This window comes from Quercus suber, unplaced genomic scaffold (genome assembly GCF_002906115.3).
Source record: "Quercus suber isolate HL8 unplaced genomic scaffold, Cork oak 2.0 scaffold_90, whole genome shotgun sequence".
NCBI lineage: Eukaryota > Viridiplantae > Streptophyta > Magnoliopsida > Fagales > Fagaceae > Quercus > Quercus suber.
The window spans coordinates 900,091-919,986 of record NW_027069555.1 but is presented as its reverse complement, the minus strand read 5'-3'; the positions used below and the strand labels follow the sequence as shown (position 1 = coordinate 919,986).

At 35.3% G+C, this 19,896-nt stretch overlaps 3 protein-coding genes across 5 annotated transcripts; 2 read left to right on the top strand and 1 right to left on the bottom strand.

Moving 5' to 3' along the window:
- Positions 1–1,511: 1,511 nt before the first annotated feature.
- On the bottom strand, positions 1,512–7,275 carry LOC111995079 (tRNase Z TRZ1). 2 transcript variants are annotated; one of them, XM_024026971.2, is made up of 8 exons: positions 6,641–7,273; positions 5,610–5,772; positions 5,428–5,498; positions 5,217–5,312; positions 4,306–4,419; positions 3,571–3,639; positions 3,373–3,447; positions 1,512–2,196 (listed from the first exon to the last, which is right to left on the bottom strand). In XM_024026971.2, exons 1-8 carry the CDS (start codon positions 7,043–7,045, stop codon positions 2,122–2,124), a joined length of 1,068 nt encoding a protein of 355 aa, XP_023882739.1. In that variant the 5' UTR covers positions 7,046–7,273; the 3' UTR covers positions 1,512–2,121. The 2 variants fall into 2 exon arrangements, with proteins under 2 accessions (XP_023882739.1, XP_023882738.1); XM_024026970.2 differs by lacking the exon at positions 1,512–2,196 and adding an exon at positions 2,926–3,121 and having other exon boundaries at positions 6,641–7,275.
- Positions 7,276–7,376: 101 nt separating this feature from the next.
- Positions 7,377–15,855, top strand: LOC111995092 (uncharacterized). Of its 2 annotated transcripts, XM_024026988.2 has the most exons (13): positions 7,377–7,651; positions 8,141–8,169; positions 8,280–8,382; positions 9,093–9,264; positions 10,016–10,192; positions 10,428–10,588; positions 11,228–11,504; positions 12,232–12,446; positions 12,668–12,766; positions 12,856–13,382; positions 13,723–14,492; positions 14,763–14,961; positions 15,516–15,855. In XM_024026988.2, the coding sequence occupies exons 1-13, from the start codon at positions 7,486–7,488 to the stop codon at positions 15,672–15,674; spliced, it is 3,054 nt and encodes a 1,017-aa protein (XP_023882756.2). In that variant the 5' UTR covers positions 7,377–7,485; the 3' UTR covers positions 15,675–15,855. The 2 variants fall into 2 exon arrangements, with proteins under 2 accessions (XP_023882756.2, XP_065630402.1); XM_065774330.1 differs by lacking the exons at positions 7,377–7,651; positions 8,141–8,169 and having other exon boundaries at positions 8,276–8,382; positions 9,076–9,264.
- A 425-nt stretch (positions 15,856–16,280) lies between these two features.
- LOC111995096 (small ribosomal subunit protein bS21c-like) lies at positions 16,281–18,953 on the top strand. Its single transcript, XM_024026993.2, has 2 exons — positions 16,281–16,892; positions 18,841–18,953. Exons 1-2 carry the CDS (start codon positions 16,477–16,479, stop codon positions 18,950–18,952), a joined length of 528 nt encoding a protein of 175 aa, XP_023882761.1. The 5' UTR covers positions 16,281–16,476; the 3' UTR covers position 18,953.
- Positions 18,954–19,896: the final 943 nt, after the last annotated feature.

Genomic DNA, 19,896 nt, shown 5'->3' with positions numbered 1-19,896 from the left:
TTTGAACTTGGCTGAAACCTAATCTTCTCCAAAGCCTAAATAGAAGATTTAGTCGCTGGAATGGACTTAGGCTCATAAGTCTCCGTGGAGTCCAAAATTATGGTATCGTAATCGAGCACCAAATCCACAATAGGCGCCTCTATTTCCATTAACTCCACGTATATTATGTCCACAACAATGGGCATCCTTGATGTCCCGGCCAATCCAGCAACTTGTTGTACTATAGTACCATGATCTTCCACTGGGATCTCGAACTCTCTAAGCAAAGAGTACAAGCAACCACCATTGATATCTTTCGACATCACTTCATGTTTGGAAAGCCATAACAATCTTTCAATATTGGATGTGATTTCTTCGTAGGAAGACGCTGGTTCTTGGCTGTTGCCGATGTAGTTCTTCTGTTGATTTACCTTAAGCATGTGAAATTCGATGCAGAAGACTTTGGACTCGTCGTCCTCCTCTATCTGAGGTTGTTGCTGGTTGGTGGGTTGGCTTATATATGATCAATTAAGTTTTTCTTTTTTTTGGAGCAAAATATATGATCAATTTAGTTTGTTATACATATATAGCATTTTGCATGGATAAGAACTCTAGGAATACACCCAATACCACCAAATGCTTAAGCTTAAAGCTTAAACATCAACTTATGATTAGTGCACGATAATCCCACTTTTCACCAAAATCTAGCGGTAATCCCATGTGTAAATGATTTAATTCAATCACAACACCCAAGCATTTTGAAATTGGGTATGGATTGGAATATGAAGGTATATAACTATTAACCTTTAGATATTGGAAATAACATGTAGCCGCTAGTTATTAATTATTGGTTATTGGGAATAATGAATTGTGGGTGAATAATAGTGCAAATAATGCCAACTATAAGTAGGAGGTAGGAACCATTACAATTACAATAACATATTGTGGCCATATTCCAACAGAAGACTAGTATGTTAATGCATCCCAAATACATGCACAAACATGAGTGCATAAGGCACCATATGCATGATTAATAGTTTTTGTTAAGATTCAACTTTGTCATTCTCCAATGAGAAAGCAACATTGTATCAAATAAAAAATAACACATGCTTGTCTCCACCACTATAAAAAGATGATGAAAGACCGAGAAAAGACACTAAATCCCTTACTACGATGGAATATAATATTCTTCTCACGTTTTTTCTCTTTTACTCCTCCATTGTAAACACACATCTCTTGTAGAAAATAATAAATTGTTCGACTAACTTGAGCCCAAGTGTTTCTCCCTCTCCAAATATAGAGTTTCCATACTATAAATCTATGTTTTCATTTTCCTTTACGTTTTTATTTTCATTAGCTTAACCTTCCTAACGGGAACTTCCCATTAAAAATCTATGCTTTCATTTTCATTAGCTTTACCTTTCCAATGGTATGTAAATGTCAAAGTAGTAATTTAATGCTTTAATGTCATGTACAATGATTAACCTAAGTGAAAGTGATGTTATTTTAATTACAACAGACCATATAAACAATTATGAAAAATATTGTGAAAAATATTGACTCCCTATCATTCCTCTTATCTGTATTATGAGTTACATTCCCAAGTCTTTTTAATTGACAAAAAGCATTCAAATCGACCACTCAACTGATTCGTCAAAATGAGCTTTCTCAGCTTTATTAATCTTTTTTTTTTTTTTTTTTTTTTTTGAGATCTTAAGTCAGTTGTCACACACAAAATGTGCTCTTACTACATTGTATCAAAAGGTAATTGCGTTGAGCCAGAATGAAAACAATCAAAATCAGTATATTGAGACAAATGAGAGGACCAATGTTTAGCCAATTTAATCCCCCCTACCTCCACACACCCACGCAGCCACCCGGGGAAAAAGAAGAAATGGATATGGCGTCTCAAGAACTTGAAATTCCCGAGAAAACCAACAAGCTTTAAAGAACATTCCCGAATAAGCATCCTGCTGGAATTCTTCTTGAAAATTGGGGGGCCTACATAAACCCACAAGCTTCAGAATCACAATGTCACCAACTCAGTTTTCTGAGCTAGTAGTGGGGGTTGCATGAATCCACTAACTCCAAAGTGGCAACAGCATTCGGGTGCCCAAAACAGAAACACTACTCCAGTTCCCATCAGAAACCTTCTGTGAGCGCAAAAACTCGACCTGCTAAAGGTGAAGGCAAAGCAGATACAGCTTGTTGAATTTCCTGACAAATCAAAGTACCAAATTAACAATATAATCAATCAATATTATATATAAAAGCAGAGACCTCATGTTAGAAAGTATGAGGTTGTGCCATGTGGAGCATTCCTAGAAGTTCTCTTTATTTAGGATTCTAAATCAACAAAGTTTGCATTTACATCAAAGTATTAGTTTATTAAATTAGCCAATAGAGTAAATGCTTATATTAATTATCTATAGTTGTGCATTAATTATTTATATCAAATGAATTTATATGATTATTTTTATAAATTCTATATAAGAGATAATTTTTAGTTGGAATAATAATAAAAAATTTAGATTATGACATTCTTACTCACGATTAGCTGCTTTGACAACAATTGACACGAGCAATAAAAAAAAATTAAATGTTTGTGAATTTACTAAAATAAATCTTAATTTTTTAAATTTCCTAACTCCTTTCAGTCACATGTAATCTATATATATGTGTGTGTGTTTAATATAAATTTTCTACATTTATATGAGAAACAATAATTGAAGGATATATGCATTTTTTTAGTAGGCATGAAACATGCTTATCTATATTAACCACTATATCATGCAATTTTCAATTTGTGAACACACACATATAATATGATTTCTATTTTGTCTATAAAATAACTAAAGATTACAATTTTTTACAAGGAAAATTATTCAAAAATTTTTTTATACATCGATAGTTTGGAGATATGAATCATGAATATCTCTATTGGAAATTGAGGTGCCAATCAATTAACATACAAGATTCTTGGCAAACTTATTGAAATATTGGAGAAAACTAATAATAAGTTGCACCGCATATCATACGAGATTTTAACTAGTTACCATTAGGGAGACAAAAGGAAGACCTTATAAGATACAACTGGACCATCCCATACAATACACCAACTGGACCATCCCATACAATACACCTACAATGATTTACTAAGTTTATCACACACAATACTACTCTCTCAACTTTTTAAATGTATGAAGTCTTAATAGCAGGATGACGACTCTTTTTAGTCAATATTACCACCCATGCCCATGCTTCTGTGCTATATGGCAACCAATGAGTTAATTCACTTCTTGGTAGCGGGTAGTGGGGGTTTCATCAAATAGAAGAGATAATATCTTGCTGATAGAACTAATTAGACAAAAGAATTGCTTTATATAGAAGTACCTCAGCTGTATGACGAGCTGAAAAGTGGATTAGAAGAATTGCTTTGTTCTCAAATCTTTCTGCATGACCTATTATCTGGTAAAATCTCATAACAAAAACACGATAAGAAACCCAGGAAGGTGCATCAGACAAGACATAGGCCAATAAGGAAGTGCATGCAGCATGATAGTTTCCAAAAGAAGAGTTTAACAACTAAACCTCAGATATATGTGTGTGTCCATAATCTCTTGCACCCTCCACTTGAATAGAGTTATCAACAAAGGTGCACTGCATGAAAAGATTATGTAAACAATTAATAAGGGCCTCACCCACAATGCAAACCATGACAGATGCTCCCAACAATTTTGAGTAGTACAACCTACATAGATAGTAAATATGAGTGACTTTGTGCATGTGTCTATTAATACACGCTTTTGTATTATATTTACCCATAGAAGTGTTAATGAGATACTCTCGTTGACTTGGTATTTGCATGAGCCAAATTGCATGAGCGATCAATATTTAATACCACAAAATGGAAAAAAAGGGGAAATTTTCAGTTGACACTTCCTCTCATTTGGTATACATGATCTAAAGCAAGTGAGCGTTATTGAGTTTTAAGAATAACAATCTATCACAAATCCACCTCTCATTAATTACAGTGCAGTACGTTCAATTGCAAGCCACCAGAAGAAACCGACTAAAGATTATATTATAAAGAAAAGACGCCACATTTATATCACTCTAGACTACAAAAAAAAACAGCAAGTTTGCGACCAAAGTTACTCCATTCTTTTCTCTTTGAGTGTAAAACTACGACTGGTGCAAGAAGTTAAAAATGGTCTGATAAAATTAAACCTTGATATACCAAAATGACAAAGTATATGTAAAGTAATACAGCATAATCAAAGTAAATGCACTTATCCAAAAAAAAAATAATCAAAGTAAATGCACCTCCATAACTAGAATTCTTGATCTCAAGGCATCAATGTTATTTTGGTCAACTATGAAGTCGGACATGGTATCTCCAGTGAAAGCAATTTCAGGTACTGTCACAGTGTATGTAATCTGCAAATAAACAGTCCCAGCCTTGTTTAATATATTATAATAAAGAAAAAAGAAAAAGGAAAAAAAGAGCAAGGTCAGTAGAGACAGGGACATAAATTTCATAAACAATAAGGCCATATTAACCCAAAAAAAATGTCAAAACCTTCTGAGCATTAAAAATAAAAGAGAAAAATAGAAGCCCAGCTAGATATTAGGCAAAATAGTAGAACTTTCCAAAGCAAACATCTATTAAAACATGCTCTGAGGTTTCAATATAATTGCTAAACCTTTTACTAACAGTCTTACCCCTTGATGTAGCAAAAGCCAAAAATGTATGTCTTGAAACTCAAACAATGCCCCATAAAACTCTAAGCTTATTTTCCATATTCCAAACATATTTCAACAAAAAAATATATTTTTTGCATACAATGAAATAACACATGAAAACAGAAAAGAAAACCCAATATTCAAAACAGTACAGCATATCTTCCAACTGCGGATGCTATACACGGATTTTTAAACTTTGGAATGAAAGCAGGCGAAAATGATAAATTTTGGGATACTGTCTACTGCTTTTACTCATGGTCATGGCTATTATCTCACATCCCACTTCTAGTTCTCTCCATATCAAATTAACAGGGGAAAGGAAGAATATTGCAGTCAATAAGTGGTAGCACAGTTGCATAAAAAAGTGCAATTTATTTATAAATAATCTATAAAAAAATTGCAATATATAGGTCCCCCAGAATGCAAAGGAAGCAAATTTCCAATCACATAGTATCAGTAAGAAGTTTATGAAGGCAACTGTCAAGACAGACCTCCACACCTGATAACTTCAAATTCTTAATCTCGTTCCCAGGAAGGCCAATGTACTCCTGCTTAAGTTTCTGTTTTACAGAGTAAACTACATAACCCTGTCATGAATCATTCACAGTCAATAAATACTAAAGATAGCTCAAAGTATATACTAATTCATCAGCATCTGAATGGAAAGCCATAAGAGAAAAAAATTACAACTAATAAAGATACCTGGCTTGGAATGACATGGTACGTCTTAAAAGCTCTTACTTTAAGGTCTTTTCTCAAATAAAACTCTTCTCCTGAAAATAAAAGCTCTATAAGCTTACTTAAAACTACATTATGCGAAAGGAGAGCAGACGAGACCAACATTTTCAGTTGATGAAAGAATTCAATTCAAGATCAGCCATTACCAACATCCAAGCCAATTAGATTATGCTTCAGCTCTGATTGGTCCATTCTTCTGTGCACCTCAAAGAGTTGTTCTACATCTGCTTTTATACATGTTGGTACAATGATTGTTGGGGGCTTCATTCTGTATAAGCCACGAGTTGCAACATACATGGGGAGTCCTCCCTTTCAAAATATTAAGTTATAAGTAGCACTCAAGAAAAAGAGTCCATGTGTAATCTATACTAATTAAACTCCTTAGTGAGACTTAAAAGACATAATTTAGAAGTTTAAAATCAGCTAAAACTTGTGAAACTATCAAAATCCAGATTAAATGAATTTCATGGAAATTTTGATAAATAATGCCAAGAAAATAGGAGAAAACCCCTTTTTTCATGATTTTTCTTTCTGGAAGAATGGGAGCAGGGAGGTTGGAACGGTTTGATATGTTTAAATTCTATATTCAGACTATGTGAGAGATTCAAAAATTGCTTGCACTGATAGACATAGAAAAATATGCCATAACATTAGATAATGGTCAAAAGATCCATTACAATGCACACTTAAAAAAACAGAAATCTATCTTTTACATCTATCCAATGACGTGATGCATCATATGAATCTATCTAGGCACTAAAGTAGAGTTCTTCAGCTCTTAGTCATCTTGTAGTACAACATTAAACAGTGAATATATCTTCAACTACTTTTAGTTCCAAACTCATTCAAAACCCAGTACCAAAACAACAATAAAAGCTCCACAATGTTCCACACGACACTACAAATCATCACACTACTAGCACATATATCCCAAACCCAATACCTAGTATTTACCATCTAATCACACTCAATTGTCCAAAACTCGAACTGGCCCAATACAGAACAGTGCATACAAAACTAAATTCAACAGCCCCAACACCACCAAAATAAATAATAACAAAAACCCAGAACATAAAAGGCACAAAGAATGAAAAAAAAAAGTCAAAATTTTGCAATACAAAGAGCAAGAAAAAAAAAAACAAAGAGAAAGTAAGCAAAGCACAGAAGGGACACTCACAATGTGGTCCATGTGGGCATGCGAGATACAGAGAAAGTCTTGCTGTATAGCTTGGTGGGGACAGCGACCAATATCAAAAGCTATATTGAGAGAAGGGAAAATTATGCAGGTTTCATGGCCTGCAATTGACAAACCCTTTACTGGGTACCCTTGTATATTCATAACACACTTGGTTTTGTTCGAGCTCTCTTTGTCTTTGGCCTGCCCAGAATCTTTGGTTCCAGTTTCCATGGCTTCAACAAACTTACTCACGGTCTTGGTCCACAAGGCGAGGAGCTGGTTCGGGTTGCAGAGTCGAGGAGGTGGTTTGTGGAGCCCACTGTACTGCCATTTCTCTCTCAACCAAACATGAATCAGCAACTCACCTCCCTTAACAAACCCACCATACCACCAGCAAGTTCCCATGGCAGACCCAGAGTGACCACAAACCCATCTTCCTTTTCTTTGATTTAACTCATTCTTTAGATTTTTTTTTTTTTTCTCAACAACACACAGAAACACCAATTATAACCTACAAAGATCTCAACAACACAAATACACAACTCACTCACAGATAGTTGCGGCAGAAATTTTGTTTTCAATAAGAAACAAGGAGAAAAGAACAAATGGTTCAAAGGTTAGGACCCATAAGACTTTTTTTTTAAAAACCTTCTGGGCGGAATTGGGTCGGGTCGGGAATAGTACTGGGCTATATAACAATTGGGCTAATATTGGTTTGTTTCCAAAAAAAAGAAGAAGTTTCAAAGCGACGACGTTTTCACTGGTTCATCGTCTTTGTTCTCGTGCACTAAAATCAACAGCGAAACAAAACAAAAATTAGCAAGCATTGGCAGCGAGGTTTAGTAATGGAGGACAGTACGAAGAGAAAGAGAGAAATGGAAAACAAGCTTATCGAAAAGGTCAGCGAAGTAATCTCAGCTATAAAGAGCGCGAAGCACGTAGACGAAGTCGTTTGCGCACTTCATTCTCTCGCTCTCCTTCTCTTCCCTCTCGATTCCTCTCTCCTCTCAGGTCAGTCACCTTCTTCGTTTCCGTTACTCCTAAACTGTGCTGTGCGAAGCGAACAGAAAATATCGAAATTCATGAAGTTCGCAACAAATTTGGATTAGTAGGACTGGTTATGTTCAAAGAATTTTGTTTGAAACGTCAATTTGGATTTAGTTGGTATATCGAAATTGGTATTTTCAACATTTTAAAATAGTAATAGAGTAATTTAGGCAGGTTAGTGTTTTAGGTTATCTTCACTTAAAAAAAAAATATATATATATATATATTTTTTCTTTTTTTTTTAAGTGCTAATGTTTTTGGAATAGTAATACAGTAGTATAATACAGAAATATCGAAAATTCATGATTTTTCAACGTTTTAAAATAGTAATTCTATTTAAGGATTGATAGAAACATTGGAACTAGTCCTTTGCACTGTTTAAGGATTTAATTTAATTTATTGTTTGAATTCATGCGAAATTGACTGATTTGCATGTGTATTATGGAATTGTAGGTAGTGTTGATCAGCGGTATAAAGAGCAGGTTTGTGCAAATTTGTACATGGAATTTTGAAGAGGTTGTGGATTGTGTTGATTTTCTTGAAAGGTCCATTTTTCATTTCTTTCGTTGCATTCTGCTTTTGGCATGTGCAGGTCCTTAGTGCTAAGGTCCCTTCAGAAGAAAAGAGGAGGGAGTGGTGGCAAGCGTTCTATCAAGGAGCTGCATTTCCGACATTGGCTCGGTTTCTGTTGCTGGGTAATGTGCTTGCTTTGTATTTTGCATTGTATTGTCCTTATCATGATTAGGAAGTAATTAGGCGCTGTGTCTGTTTATCTTTGTCTACGCAAACTCTTCTGTTTTTATATTACTGATTGCATGAAAATAAAGCCTGGTGGAAAACAGATATATAGGGAAAATGGAATATTTAGCTAACACCTTTTCTTTTCTTTTCAATGTGGCAAAACTTTGGCTTGGAATAGAATATCTATTAATTTTTTTTTTTTTTTTGGAAAATTGGAATTTGGGTTTCAAGACCCATTGGTTGTATGTGTAACTTACCAATTAAACAAGTTCCTCATTGAGAAATAATTATTTCTAGTTTCACAAATTGCAAAGAATGTATGCTCTCAAGTCCTTAGACAACATCATAAGTTAGAAGGTTTGTATAACCTGAAGATTCTAACTGATGGTTGATTTCTACAATTTGTTAGCTATTAGATTTAGCACTTGAGCTTTTTGTAATTTCGTCACGTCCAGAGTGTTCGTCATCATGAACATGATGTTCATTTTTTCAAAAAAAGTTATATTACCTATAAAAAAAAAACTGATGGTTGATTTTCCAGAATTTAGAAGTATGTGGTGTTTTCTTTTTGGCTTTTTGCCATATGTGTCTGTATTTTCCTTCTCTTTTGGCAGTCTTGTGATGCATGTCCCTAATTTCTTATACAGATTGCTGTTGCACGCAGATCTCGCTTCCAATTGGCTAGCTTGTTTCCCCCTTTCAGCGCGTATACATGTCTATGATGTTTTCTTTGTTGATGGACTTGCCACTGAGGTTGTTCAGACCTTGGTTCCTTGTCTACGGCAGAATGCAACTGATGACCATGATGTTAATTCTGTCCACTCCAATACTGAAAGGTATGGGGTAAACACGCTTATATCCATAGCTGTTAAAACTGCAGTCACTATCACTTCCCAGTTGTAATTTCATTGTTTTAATGGACAGCTTTGTTTAGCTCTGGTTGCACATACTTGATTAGAAAATTAGTCAATACAGAAGACCATTATCTTACCAAGCTTTTAGTGGTGGTTGCAAAGCAATATGAACATGACGAACGAATCCTTAATTCATGTTGGCTGTTGAGATTTATTATCACGATGGTTCATGACTAGATCATTGCTATTCATATTTACAAAACTACAGTTCAAAATTGTTTAGCATGCTGTTTCTGCTCTGCATCTACTTGCGTTGCCAGTTTTAACCCATTTGCAAATAGAAAATCATGCTCATTTTAAGAACCTGATATTAATTAGTATGTTGATACTGCCATTATAAATTTCAAAGGACCTATGACTAATAGATTGTTATCTGGTGCAAGCACCTTCCTTTATGTCTTACACATAGTTCTCTATGTCTCTTGAGGACATGCTTTTGTTTTATCTGATACATGCCCTTACCCCTAATATAGTTGATGTGGTACATTTGAATTCCATGTGTCCTCATCATCAAACTCATAGGACTGAAAGTTGTAGAATTTTTAATGATTACTTATATATATAAAAAAAAATGTCTAATGATTAAATTGTATGTTTAGGTATATGTAATAATATGTAAGACATCATAATAAATTATTAGTCAGTCTGCTTACATCTTATTCAACTATGACAGATTACTTGTACTCTGCTTGCTGGAAAATGATGGGGTGCTCCATATGGCTAGAGAATTTTGGCAGTCCAAAAATTCTTTGAGCGAACGTTTAACGCCAGTTGTATCTAGGGTGGCGCAGATAATTGCATCTATTCCTGACAAAGCAAGATTGGGAGCCCCAACTTCACTCTCATCACAGTATCCTTTTTTCTCTTTGCCCAATATAGTGGGTTGTCCACGAATGCAATTGTGCTTTCACAAGTTTTTGTCAAAACAATCAACGTATTTGAATGTTGTATTATCTACCTATCAAAAAAAAAAAAATGTTGTATTATCTACTTTCTAGGTTTTACTATATAATATCCATACTTAATACACATCAAATATGTGTTACTGCCTTTAGTTATTGTTATTCTTAACAAGAGTACCACAGTTCGTTCTTCAAGCAAATTACCATTCAACTTCTTTCAGTAGCAGAAGAAAAGGAAGAGAAACTATTTGATAATGGAACTCTCTGCAGTAGAAGCGACATGGGTGATGCCTTGTTATTTGTTGGGGAAACATTTTCTCGCATTTGTCGACGTGGATCTGCTGGTAACTGATTTTATTTTTATTTTTATTTTCTATAAAAATGGTGATGTGTGCATGTGTGTGCATATGCGTGACTGTGCTCTTTGCTTTCTCAATAAGTTATTTTTCTTTAAAAAGGTAACTATTTTACAATCATGGGTTACACAGTTTCTTAGTATCATTTATCAAAACTGAAATTTCATGAAATCATAAAATCTCAGTTCTGGATAAGTCGCTGATTAAAACATATGCACAGGTTGTTACTGGAAGAAATTGGGATTTTGGGTTTGTGTAAGGAAAATGTATTGAAGTGTTCATGCCTGTCTATATGCACTTGATTGTTTTGATTGAAGTAATTACCCTAAATGGTTGTAAGTAATAAAATGCTGCAGAATAAGACCTGCACCCTATTAAGTCTGTGGTAGTTGTTGCAGGCTCATAGTCCTGACAAGCATTACAATCAACATCCTTAGATGTTAATTGTCTCTCAAACACAGTGGCTGGTACAACTAGCTTATCTGAGCCATTAAAACAATCTCTGTTTTGGTTGATTTTTCTTTGGTTTTGATATAACGGATTAATTATTCTTCTATCATGTCCTACCAGATGGATTACAATTGCAACCAAAGCATTAAACTGTTTTTTTCCTCTCTTTTTTGACAGACGTGATTTCAAGTGAAATAACTCCACGGGTTCTCAGGCATGTTCGGAGCTTTCTGTCATTAAATATTGATTCATCTGTAGCTGATGTATTTGAGTTAGACCCTGGTTCCCGGTTTTGGTTGAAGATGATTGAAGCAATCAAAGATCCTTATGCTGTGGAAAGATTGTCTGAGCAGCTTCTGCATTTTTTAGCTATTGAACATGCAAGTGATGTTGAAGCTTACTGGTTTTTTTGGCTATTATTTCATCAGACTTTTAAAAATCAGACATCAGTGAGGTCAGTGAACATGCTTTGCAGTTAATTTATGGCCAAGTGGAGCTGGCAGCACCAGCGCTCTATGCGTGTTGAGTGTGTCGTGTAGATAATCTACAATTTGAAAATAGTGAATCGATTTTTCATTGTTGCATATGAAATTGAAATTGCATTGCTGTATGAAGAACTTGCAATTATCAATTTGCTAGTTCTTATAAGCTGAAATCCAGGCCAGAGATAGATTTCCCACTATAGAATATTTCTTACTTGTTTTGACTTGATCTAGGGTGTTGGAACATGGTACCTCTCAAAAATTGGCCATTGCTAGATGCATATATATATATGTCTTTTAGGTTTCATTGTATTCAAAACATGAAAATATACTGCCTTTTTTTAGGTTCTGTATGAAAGAACCACTAAATGCAAGTTAATGATTGAAGTAACTTGTGTATTATTTGTTCCACAACAATGAAGTCCAAAAAATATTGTGCACATTTTGGACTTAATTTAGGCAAACACATTTAAGTGGTTCAAATGGTGTCAGCCATAGGCAGATGCTAGTAAACTCAAAGCATATCTGCAATACCTGCCAGAGGATTAAGGCTTTCTGGCAGAATGAAGTTAAATCAAATATTGTTCAAATTCATTTTACTTAGTTTAGTTTATTTTATTTTTTGCCATCTTCTGAGAACACATTGCTGTTGTGTTCCTATTACTCACAGATTTTAAATTCATAGCTCTTCTTTCTCAGGTCCATGTTTGTTGACAAATTTTTACACTGGAAAATATTTCCTATCTGTTGCCTGCGATGGATCCTTCAATTTGCTGTTCTTGAATGCCCGCCTGATGCTAGTTCACTCACAAAAGGTCATAATATCCGTGGTCTCTTAGACACTGTGCAGCGTCTGCTAGCAGTGTGGTCTAAAAAGGAATATGTGCAATCAGCCCCAATGGAGCAGCAAACTTGTATCCTTTGTCATTCCTTTAAGCCTGTTGCTGAAAAATTCACTTTTATTTAGGGAAAATTCCTGTAACAGTACAAGTTGTAGAAGCATCAACATTAATTAGAAAACACTGGATATCACATGTTAGTAAACTGTATTGTTCTCTATCAAGCCCTGTGCATTACAGAAATCTTCATTTTTTATTTTTTTTTCCAAATTCTGTTGCCCCTTAATTTATTTTAGATTTATCTGCAGCTGTAGGCCTTTGCCTGGAGAAGATGTCTAAAAAGGACCTAGATGAGACTAAAGATGTGATGCCCTTGATTCTTCAAGGAGTCAGCTGTAGATGCTTTTCCTTATTCTATTGGTATAGCGTCATGTGTAATGTGACTGGTTGGTATTCCTCTTATATCTTGTTTTATTGCTGGCAGGTAGGTTGGAGAGCCCTAATAATTTAGTTCGGAAAATGGCTAGCAGTGTTGCTTTAGCGTTCTCTAAAGTAATTGACCCAAAAAACCCACTATACCTTGATGATAGCTGTACTGGTGACATTATTGACTGGGAATTTGGGATGCCTACCCTTGAAAAAAGGAATCTGGATACCTCAAATTGCAAGCAAAAAGACGGTCATGAGAGTAAAACATCTAGCTCTGCACAGGAAAAAGACTTCAAATATACCACCAAGAATGTGACAAGCAACAATCTAAAGAGCAAAAACAAGAAATTATCTGAATTTAAGTTTGTCGATCCAGATGAGATCATTGATCCAGCAACACTAAATAATGAATCAGTCTCTGATAAAGATGATGTTGATAATGCAAGTGAGAATTCTGATTCCTCAAGTGACTCATCTTTACAGCCTTATGACTTATCAGATGATGACACAGATTTGAAAAAAAAAATTTCACAGTTGGTTGATGTAGTTGGGGCACTACGGAAATCTGATGATGCTGACGGGGTAAGTCATTTAAATTCATCAGTCATATTTTCTCTAAAGTTTTTTCTTAATGAATAAAAAAATTCTTTTAAAGACTCTCCTGAGAGTAAACCTTAAAATATCAGTTGTGGTACTGAAAAGAGCCACATTTCTGAGATCTCTTTTGGTAAAATTTCACACATGCCAATTATATCTCATCCACCACCCTATAAAAGATTTTAACAGAGTTAGTTTTGCTAAGTGGTTGCAATTAATTAGTGAGTAGGTTTTGGTGCAATCTCCTTGGTTCAACCTATTTCATCAAAAGTTGGTGAACCAAGTTGTCTTCTAGTTCATTAATTGCTCCTGTGCTATATTGCAGGTGGAGAGGGCACTTGATGTTGCTGAAAAACTTGTGCGAGCATCACCTGATGAGCTTAGCCATTTAGCTGGTGATCTTGCTAGAACTCTGGTGCAGGTTCGTTGCTCTGATTTAGCTGTAGAAGGTGAGGAGGACTCAGCTGAAGACAAGAGGCAGAGAGCATTGGTTGCCTTGCTTGTCACATGTCCTCTTGAATCTCTGAATACTCTAAACAAACTATTATATTCACCAAATGTTGATGTCAGCCAACGCATTATGATACTTGACGTCATGACAGATGCAGCTCAGGAGCTTGCTAATTCTAAAACTATAAAACCTAAACATCAAACAGGACCCCTGATATCAAGCATTTCAGAGAGTCAACCGTGGTTCTTACCTAGTAGCAGAGGGCCTGCTGGAGCTAGTTCATGGAAGGAGATCTCAGAAACCGAAACTTTGCTGAACTGGTCTACTCGTTATGAGAGGGAACTTCCCTCAAAACCTGGTCAGATCAGGAGAGGGAAGACACGCCGATGGAGCCTAAAATCTTCAAATATACAAGAAAGCCAGATAGAATGGTCTCACAATAAGTTTCCCGTGTATGCAGCCGCCTTTATGCTTCCTGCCATGCAAGGTTTTGATAAGAAAAGACATGGTGTTGACTTGCTAGGTAGAGATTTTATTGTCCTGGGGAAACTCATCCATATGCTTGGTGTTTGTATGAAATGTGCAAGCATGCACCCAGAAGCATCTTCATTGGCTCCTCTTCTTCTCGATTTGTTAAGATCCAGGTACTAATTAAAATTCAGTATGTTGATATTTTGATATGATGTGATACCCTGGAGATGGTCAATGTCTAATGGCTGGGTAGAAGTGACTATTTGACCTACGTGTGTGTCTGTATAGAAGTGGCGTAAAAGTGAAAATTGGGTGAATGGTGGCTTATGGTGATTATTTCATTGCTGTTTCACCTTTGTATCTGTGCATCGTTTTGCATGTTAAACCTTAGGTGGAAAGTATTTGTTTATCTGTCCCTGAATCCTGTTGCTAATTTTGTGCAGGGAGGTATGCCATCACAAGGAAGCATATGTCAGAAGAGCTGTTCTTTTTGCTGCCTCATGCATATTGGTGGCACTTCATCCTTCTAATGTAGCATCTTCCTTGGTTGAAGGAAATCTTGAACTTTCTGTTGGGCTTGAGTGGGTGCGTACATTTGCCCTTCAAGTGATTGAGTCAGACACAGATAGAGAGTGCTATACGGTAAGCAATAAAAGGTCCATAGAGGCTCAAAATTCGTGCTTGCATTTTTCGTCTTCACTATCTCTTTCATGCGGATAATATTGCCTGTGTGTTGAACTTGCAGATTTTGCTGAAGCTAACAGTCAAATAGTAAAGAATATGCTATAATTAACATTGTGAAATGGACTCGTAAAAATCATTTCTTTGTTGTTACCATCCATAACAACTACTACTAATTCGTCGGCTAACACATTTCCGAAAAGTTAGCTTTCATCATTATTATGCTTTGTGAATCAGTCATTCATGAAGTATATTCTTCTGAATGCTAGCTACCATCCTTTTTTGGCTACACGGTGATGTTTGGATTACCCCTAAGAAATTTGAAGAACTCTACTTCTGCTGAATTGAGAACATATTCTGAAACCATGCATATGTGACTCCTGTGATATAATAAAAGTTTGGCACTTTAAGAGAACCTTTTTTTTTTCTTGTTTCGTTTATTTCATCTACTGTGGAATTGTTTAAAATTTTATCCATGCTCACATGACTAATTGGGTTCTTTTATTTTTTTTAAGATGGCTATGACATGTCTCCAACTCCATTCTGAGATGGCCCTACAAGCTACCCGAGCACTAGAATCAGCGGAAACTACATTCAAGGCAAAGGGTGTTGGTCTCCCTTCCAATCTCTCCAAGGGGACGATTAAAATCCCTCATTCAATTGTGGAATTTTAATTTTGTTAAATCTTTTCTTACATTGTAAGGTCTTTTGTACAGTCCCAAGCTGTTAATTCTAGGCTCGTGTTATTAGGCTTTGTTTGAACATGTATTTTTCTTAAATTTGTATGATTGTTACATATATTGACATTAAAGTTATGTGAATTATTTATCACAAAAATTAAATTTTCTTAATTAATTTTTTTGTGGCATATTTTCTAATTTTTTTAAATAATGAATAATCATATTGGATGTTATAAATTGTTAGCGATGACTATCATTTGCTACATTTATCTTTCAAAACGATGTAGAAGAAATCGGTAATATCTTTTATTTTAATAATTATTACTTCAAATAATTTCTTTAAATGTGAGCAAACTCCTTTCTTTTTTTTCAATTGTCTCAATGATAAGAAAAATGGGAAAGGAGAAAATTGAACTATTATTAATTTATTATCCTTATAAAGAAAATTAAGCAAGATCACTTGACTACAAGGATCTTTTACCATAAACAAGCTCTATTTGTGGCTAAACTTGCAACAATGCTGTAGAACAAGCTGTGAATATTATTGTATCAACAACTTGCCAGAATGCTGTATAGAATAATGTTGTGTTCTGTACAAGCAAATTGAAAGTCTTTGCTGAAGTGAGGAAATCAAAACCGATCATTAAAACAAACGAAGTACAAACAACCATTGCTGAAGTGAGAACTAGGAACTCTTTTCAAGCTTCTTTCTCTTGTTTTGGGCTCTCGGCCCACTGGCCCACAATCTTCTTGTTCAATTTCAAACTTCAAAGCCACCAACCCATAGGCCATAGCTATGGCTTCCTCACTCTCTCTCTCACAATTTCTCTCCTCTCTTCTCCCTTCAAAACAACCCATCCCACCACCACCACCACCACCCTCAAGTCTCCACTTTCCCAACAAACCACCATCTGGGTGGGTCTCACTAGTGTCCACCACCTTGGACCCCACAACTCCGAGTTGTTCTTCTTTCGTCAACCCAATAGTGTCTCCTGCACTGGCATACTCAAACACCCTTTACTTCAAATCTTGCTATAACGTTCAGGTGATAGTGGGTGAGAATGAACCGGAAGATAAACTGGTGGGCCGGTTCAGGCGAGAGGTGTTGAGGGCTGGTGTGATCCAAGAGTGTAAAAGGAGGAGGTACTTTGAGAATACTCACGACAAGAAGAAGAGGAAGGCACGTGACGCTGCTAGAAGGAACCGAAAATGGTTTGGATTTTTGTCCTCTTTCTGTCTATTTCTTGTTTTTTTCTTTTTTCATAAGCAAATTTATTTACTTTCTGTGGGACTGGTTGGTAGCAGAGAAAATGGGAAGAAAAGAAATGGAAAGAAATATTCTAGCTTTGGGTTTTATGTTAGTTCTACAAAATAGTGCTTGTTAGAATAATGCTCAAACGTAGCTTTTTGGAAAAGAGGCAACTTAATCAACAATACTATGGATTTACTCAATTTCACATGTTAATGTGGTTGATTGTGATTTGTGACTTTGTGAGTGATCGGCCAAAAGTGGTGGATCTATGTAAGAATGAGCAGAAAGTGTGACCATATCAATATGTTGTGAAATTGGGTGTAATCTTAGAATTATTGTAATTTTATAAGCGACTTCAAACTCTATTAGAAATAAAAAGGTTTGAACTTTACTTACTAGGGGAAGTCTAGACCCACACATAAAAAGGAAACCGTACAATAATTGTTTTTTGATAGATAGACAGTGGGGGAGGGTAGAGGGGGAGATGGGGTTCAAATCACAGACATGGAACATCACAAAGGATGTCATTATAGTTGGCCCTGGCCTTAGAATAATTGTCAAATGGAATTTAAACTTTTGGGATATGTTGTAATATATGGTAACTATTCATTTTCAGCATGACTGAAAGATCACAACGTAACCTTAGTTCACCCCACTGAAGGATGAAGGTGTGTTAAATAGTGAAGAGGCCGGTGATGTTTGATGTAAATTGTATACATGAACGGCTCTATTGTAAGCATAAAGCAATTATTTGAGGGAGAGTCAGTTAGCACTGGGCTAAGAGTGGTCTCTACTCTCTAGGCTTTGGGGTTATAAACTCTGTTGATGCTTTGATGGACTTGAAGTTTGTGTTCCATATAAGTGGAAGCAATATGTAGTTCAATAGAATTACAGGCCAAATACTCCTGGTAGTGTTTCTTTTTGGGCGGGGGGTGGGTGGGGGGGTGTTGTGGGGTCGAGGAGGGAAGGTTTTACCTGCTGCTTTGGATGTGAATATGCAGTCTTTAAGGCAATAAAGCCAATGTAGCTTTTGTTAAAATATATTCTTTGTGCTGCTAACCCTGGCTGGAGATTGAATTTGACTGTGAGAGTGATTTCAAGAAAGTAGCATCACCCACATGTTTGCAATTCCCATGATTGTGTTTGTAACTGAACTTAAAAGAGTCATACACAGAGAAGTCAGTAATTATGTAGTACTAGGTTAGAAGATGAATTTCATAATCTTCCTTAGGTTGATTAATTAACTAGCTGCTTCTTTTAGATTGGTTATAATTAATCCTCTGTGTTATACTTATCAGAAATGAATCCCATGAGTTACACACTATTTCATATCAGTTTACTAAGCTTTAGCTAATGATGCATGACTTTGCAAGTCAGTTAAAGAAGTAAGAGGAAGTAACATATTAGCATGGTTTCCATTATAAGTACAAAGACTGGCAGAGAGGGTATGTTTTGTTTTCTTCCCTGACACAAGTTGAGAAAGATGATCAAAATCAAAATGTTCCTTTTTTTCTTTCTACAACAAAAGGGAGCAATTTTATTTAGCTTTGCCCAATAGTTTATTTTCTTCTCTCATTTGATTGCTCTTACTTTTTTACAAATTTGGCGAAGATATGTTTTGGTGTTTTTGTTTATACTAGGAAAAATTCATCTTAATGGCCTTAAGAATGTCAGTAATTGTGAAAATTTGAGGTTCATTTTAGAATCTTGAATTATTACCCCCTTTCATATTTATGCATCTCTTTTGATGAGTATGTATAGTTATATCTGGGCCTTGTTAGCACTACATGAATTGCTAAAATATTCATTTTGTTTCATACCCACCTTCGTTTTTTAGGTATTCTTATTTTTGAAATATCTTTACAAGGAGTTAATGAGTCTTTTCTGATATGATATACTCATTTTCAGGCGCCCACTACCAAAAGTCCAGGCTAAACAGGAAGCCCCTAAGAAAAAGAATGGTGACAAAGATGATAACTGGGATGACTATGAAGTAGATCTTCCATACTGTAAACACTAGAAGAAGAAAAACATAAACAGAAAGTGGGGTTTTCAATGTACTGTTTTACAGGAAAGTGTTTTTTCACATGCTGTATATACTAACTTCAACCTACTGATATTAAGTCCTTTCTTTCTTTCTTTTTAATGCTTACAACAAGCAGGGAATGGAGATTAGAACCCAAATATTCTTATATGGATGGATAGGACAATGCCACTGAACCATAAACCTCTTATTGATATTTTGTCCTATATTTTGGGGTACTAGTTGTGTAGAGCTGGCTGTAAACATTACTAGTAAGCTTGACAAAACTGAACTCATCTTACTCAATCAAGCTTGGTCCATTGAGAAAAACCCAATGAATCACTGAATCATCAGAAGATAACCAAAAAAAGTCAAGACCCATTCAATTGTGCCATGTCAATGAGCATGCTGTTGGGGGCATAAAAATTCTCCATGAGGGCATCCTAATCTTTGCTACTAACCTTTGATATGTAGAGATTCTATTTTATGGTTAAGATTTTATTTCTTGTATATAACAAATTACATGATGTTACATCATTCAACGTGAATATATTTAACTTAAAATTCATAATATATCATTTAAAGTGAATAAATATAACTTAAAATTTATAATATTTAATGAAAACTATGAAATAAAAAAGGTTCATAAACGGAGCATAAACGGGCCGGGGGTAGAGGGAGGTGTTGATTTAAGAATTACACAACATTGTGAAGTCTTTAAGCAGTGACTATGAGAAGGAATAAACATACAATTAAAACATTATCCAAATATTGAGAACTCCAGAATAGGTTTGAGAGGGATCACTTCCCACCTTTCTCCTTATCTGTTTTCATCATAATCATCAACACAAAGTGTTTTACCTTTAAAACGACCTGCTTGATCAAAAGTTCTCAACGGTTTTAAAATAAATTATGTAGCAATTAGAGATTGCTGTGCTGGT

Excerpts from the sequence above, each read along its gene's own strand:
- LOC111995079 (XM_024026970.2), bottom strand. The coding sequence starts at position 7,045 with ATGGGAACTTGCTGGTGGTATGGTGGGTTTGTTAAGGGAGGTGAGTTG. Across the intron at positions 5,773-6,640 it reads ATGCCCACATGGACCACATT|GGAGGACTCCCCATGTATGT; the intron begins GTGAGTGTCCCT and ends ATATTTTGAAAG. Across the intron at positions 3,448-3,570 it reads GACACACACATATATCTGAG|ATAATAGGTCATGCAGAAAG; the intron begins GTTTAGTTGTTA and ends AGATTTTACCAG.
- LOC111995092 (XM_024026988.2), top strand. The coding sequence starts at position 7,486 with ATGGAGGACAGTACGAAGAGAAAGAGAGAAATGGAAAACAAGCTTATC. Across the intron at positions 7,652-8,140 it reads CGATTCCTCTCTCCTCTCAG|GTAGTGTTGATCAGCGGTAT; the intron begins GTCAGTCACCTT and ends ATGGAATTGTAG. Across the intron at positions 14,962-15,515 it reads CAGATAGAGAGTGCTATACG|ATGGCTATGACATGTCTCCA; the intron begins GTAAGCAATAAA and ends ATTTTTTTTAAG.
- LOC111995096 (XM_024026993.2), top strand. The coding sequence starts at position 16,477 with ATGGCTTCCTCACTCTCTCTCTCACAATTTCTCTCCTCTCTTCTCCCT. Across the intron at positions 16,893-18,840 it reads GCTAGAAGGAACCGAAAATG|GCGCCCACTACCAAAAGTCC; the intron begins GTTTGGATTTTT and ends ACTCATTTTCAG.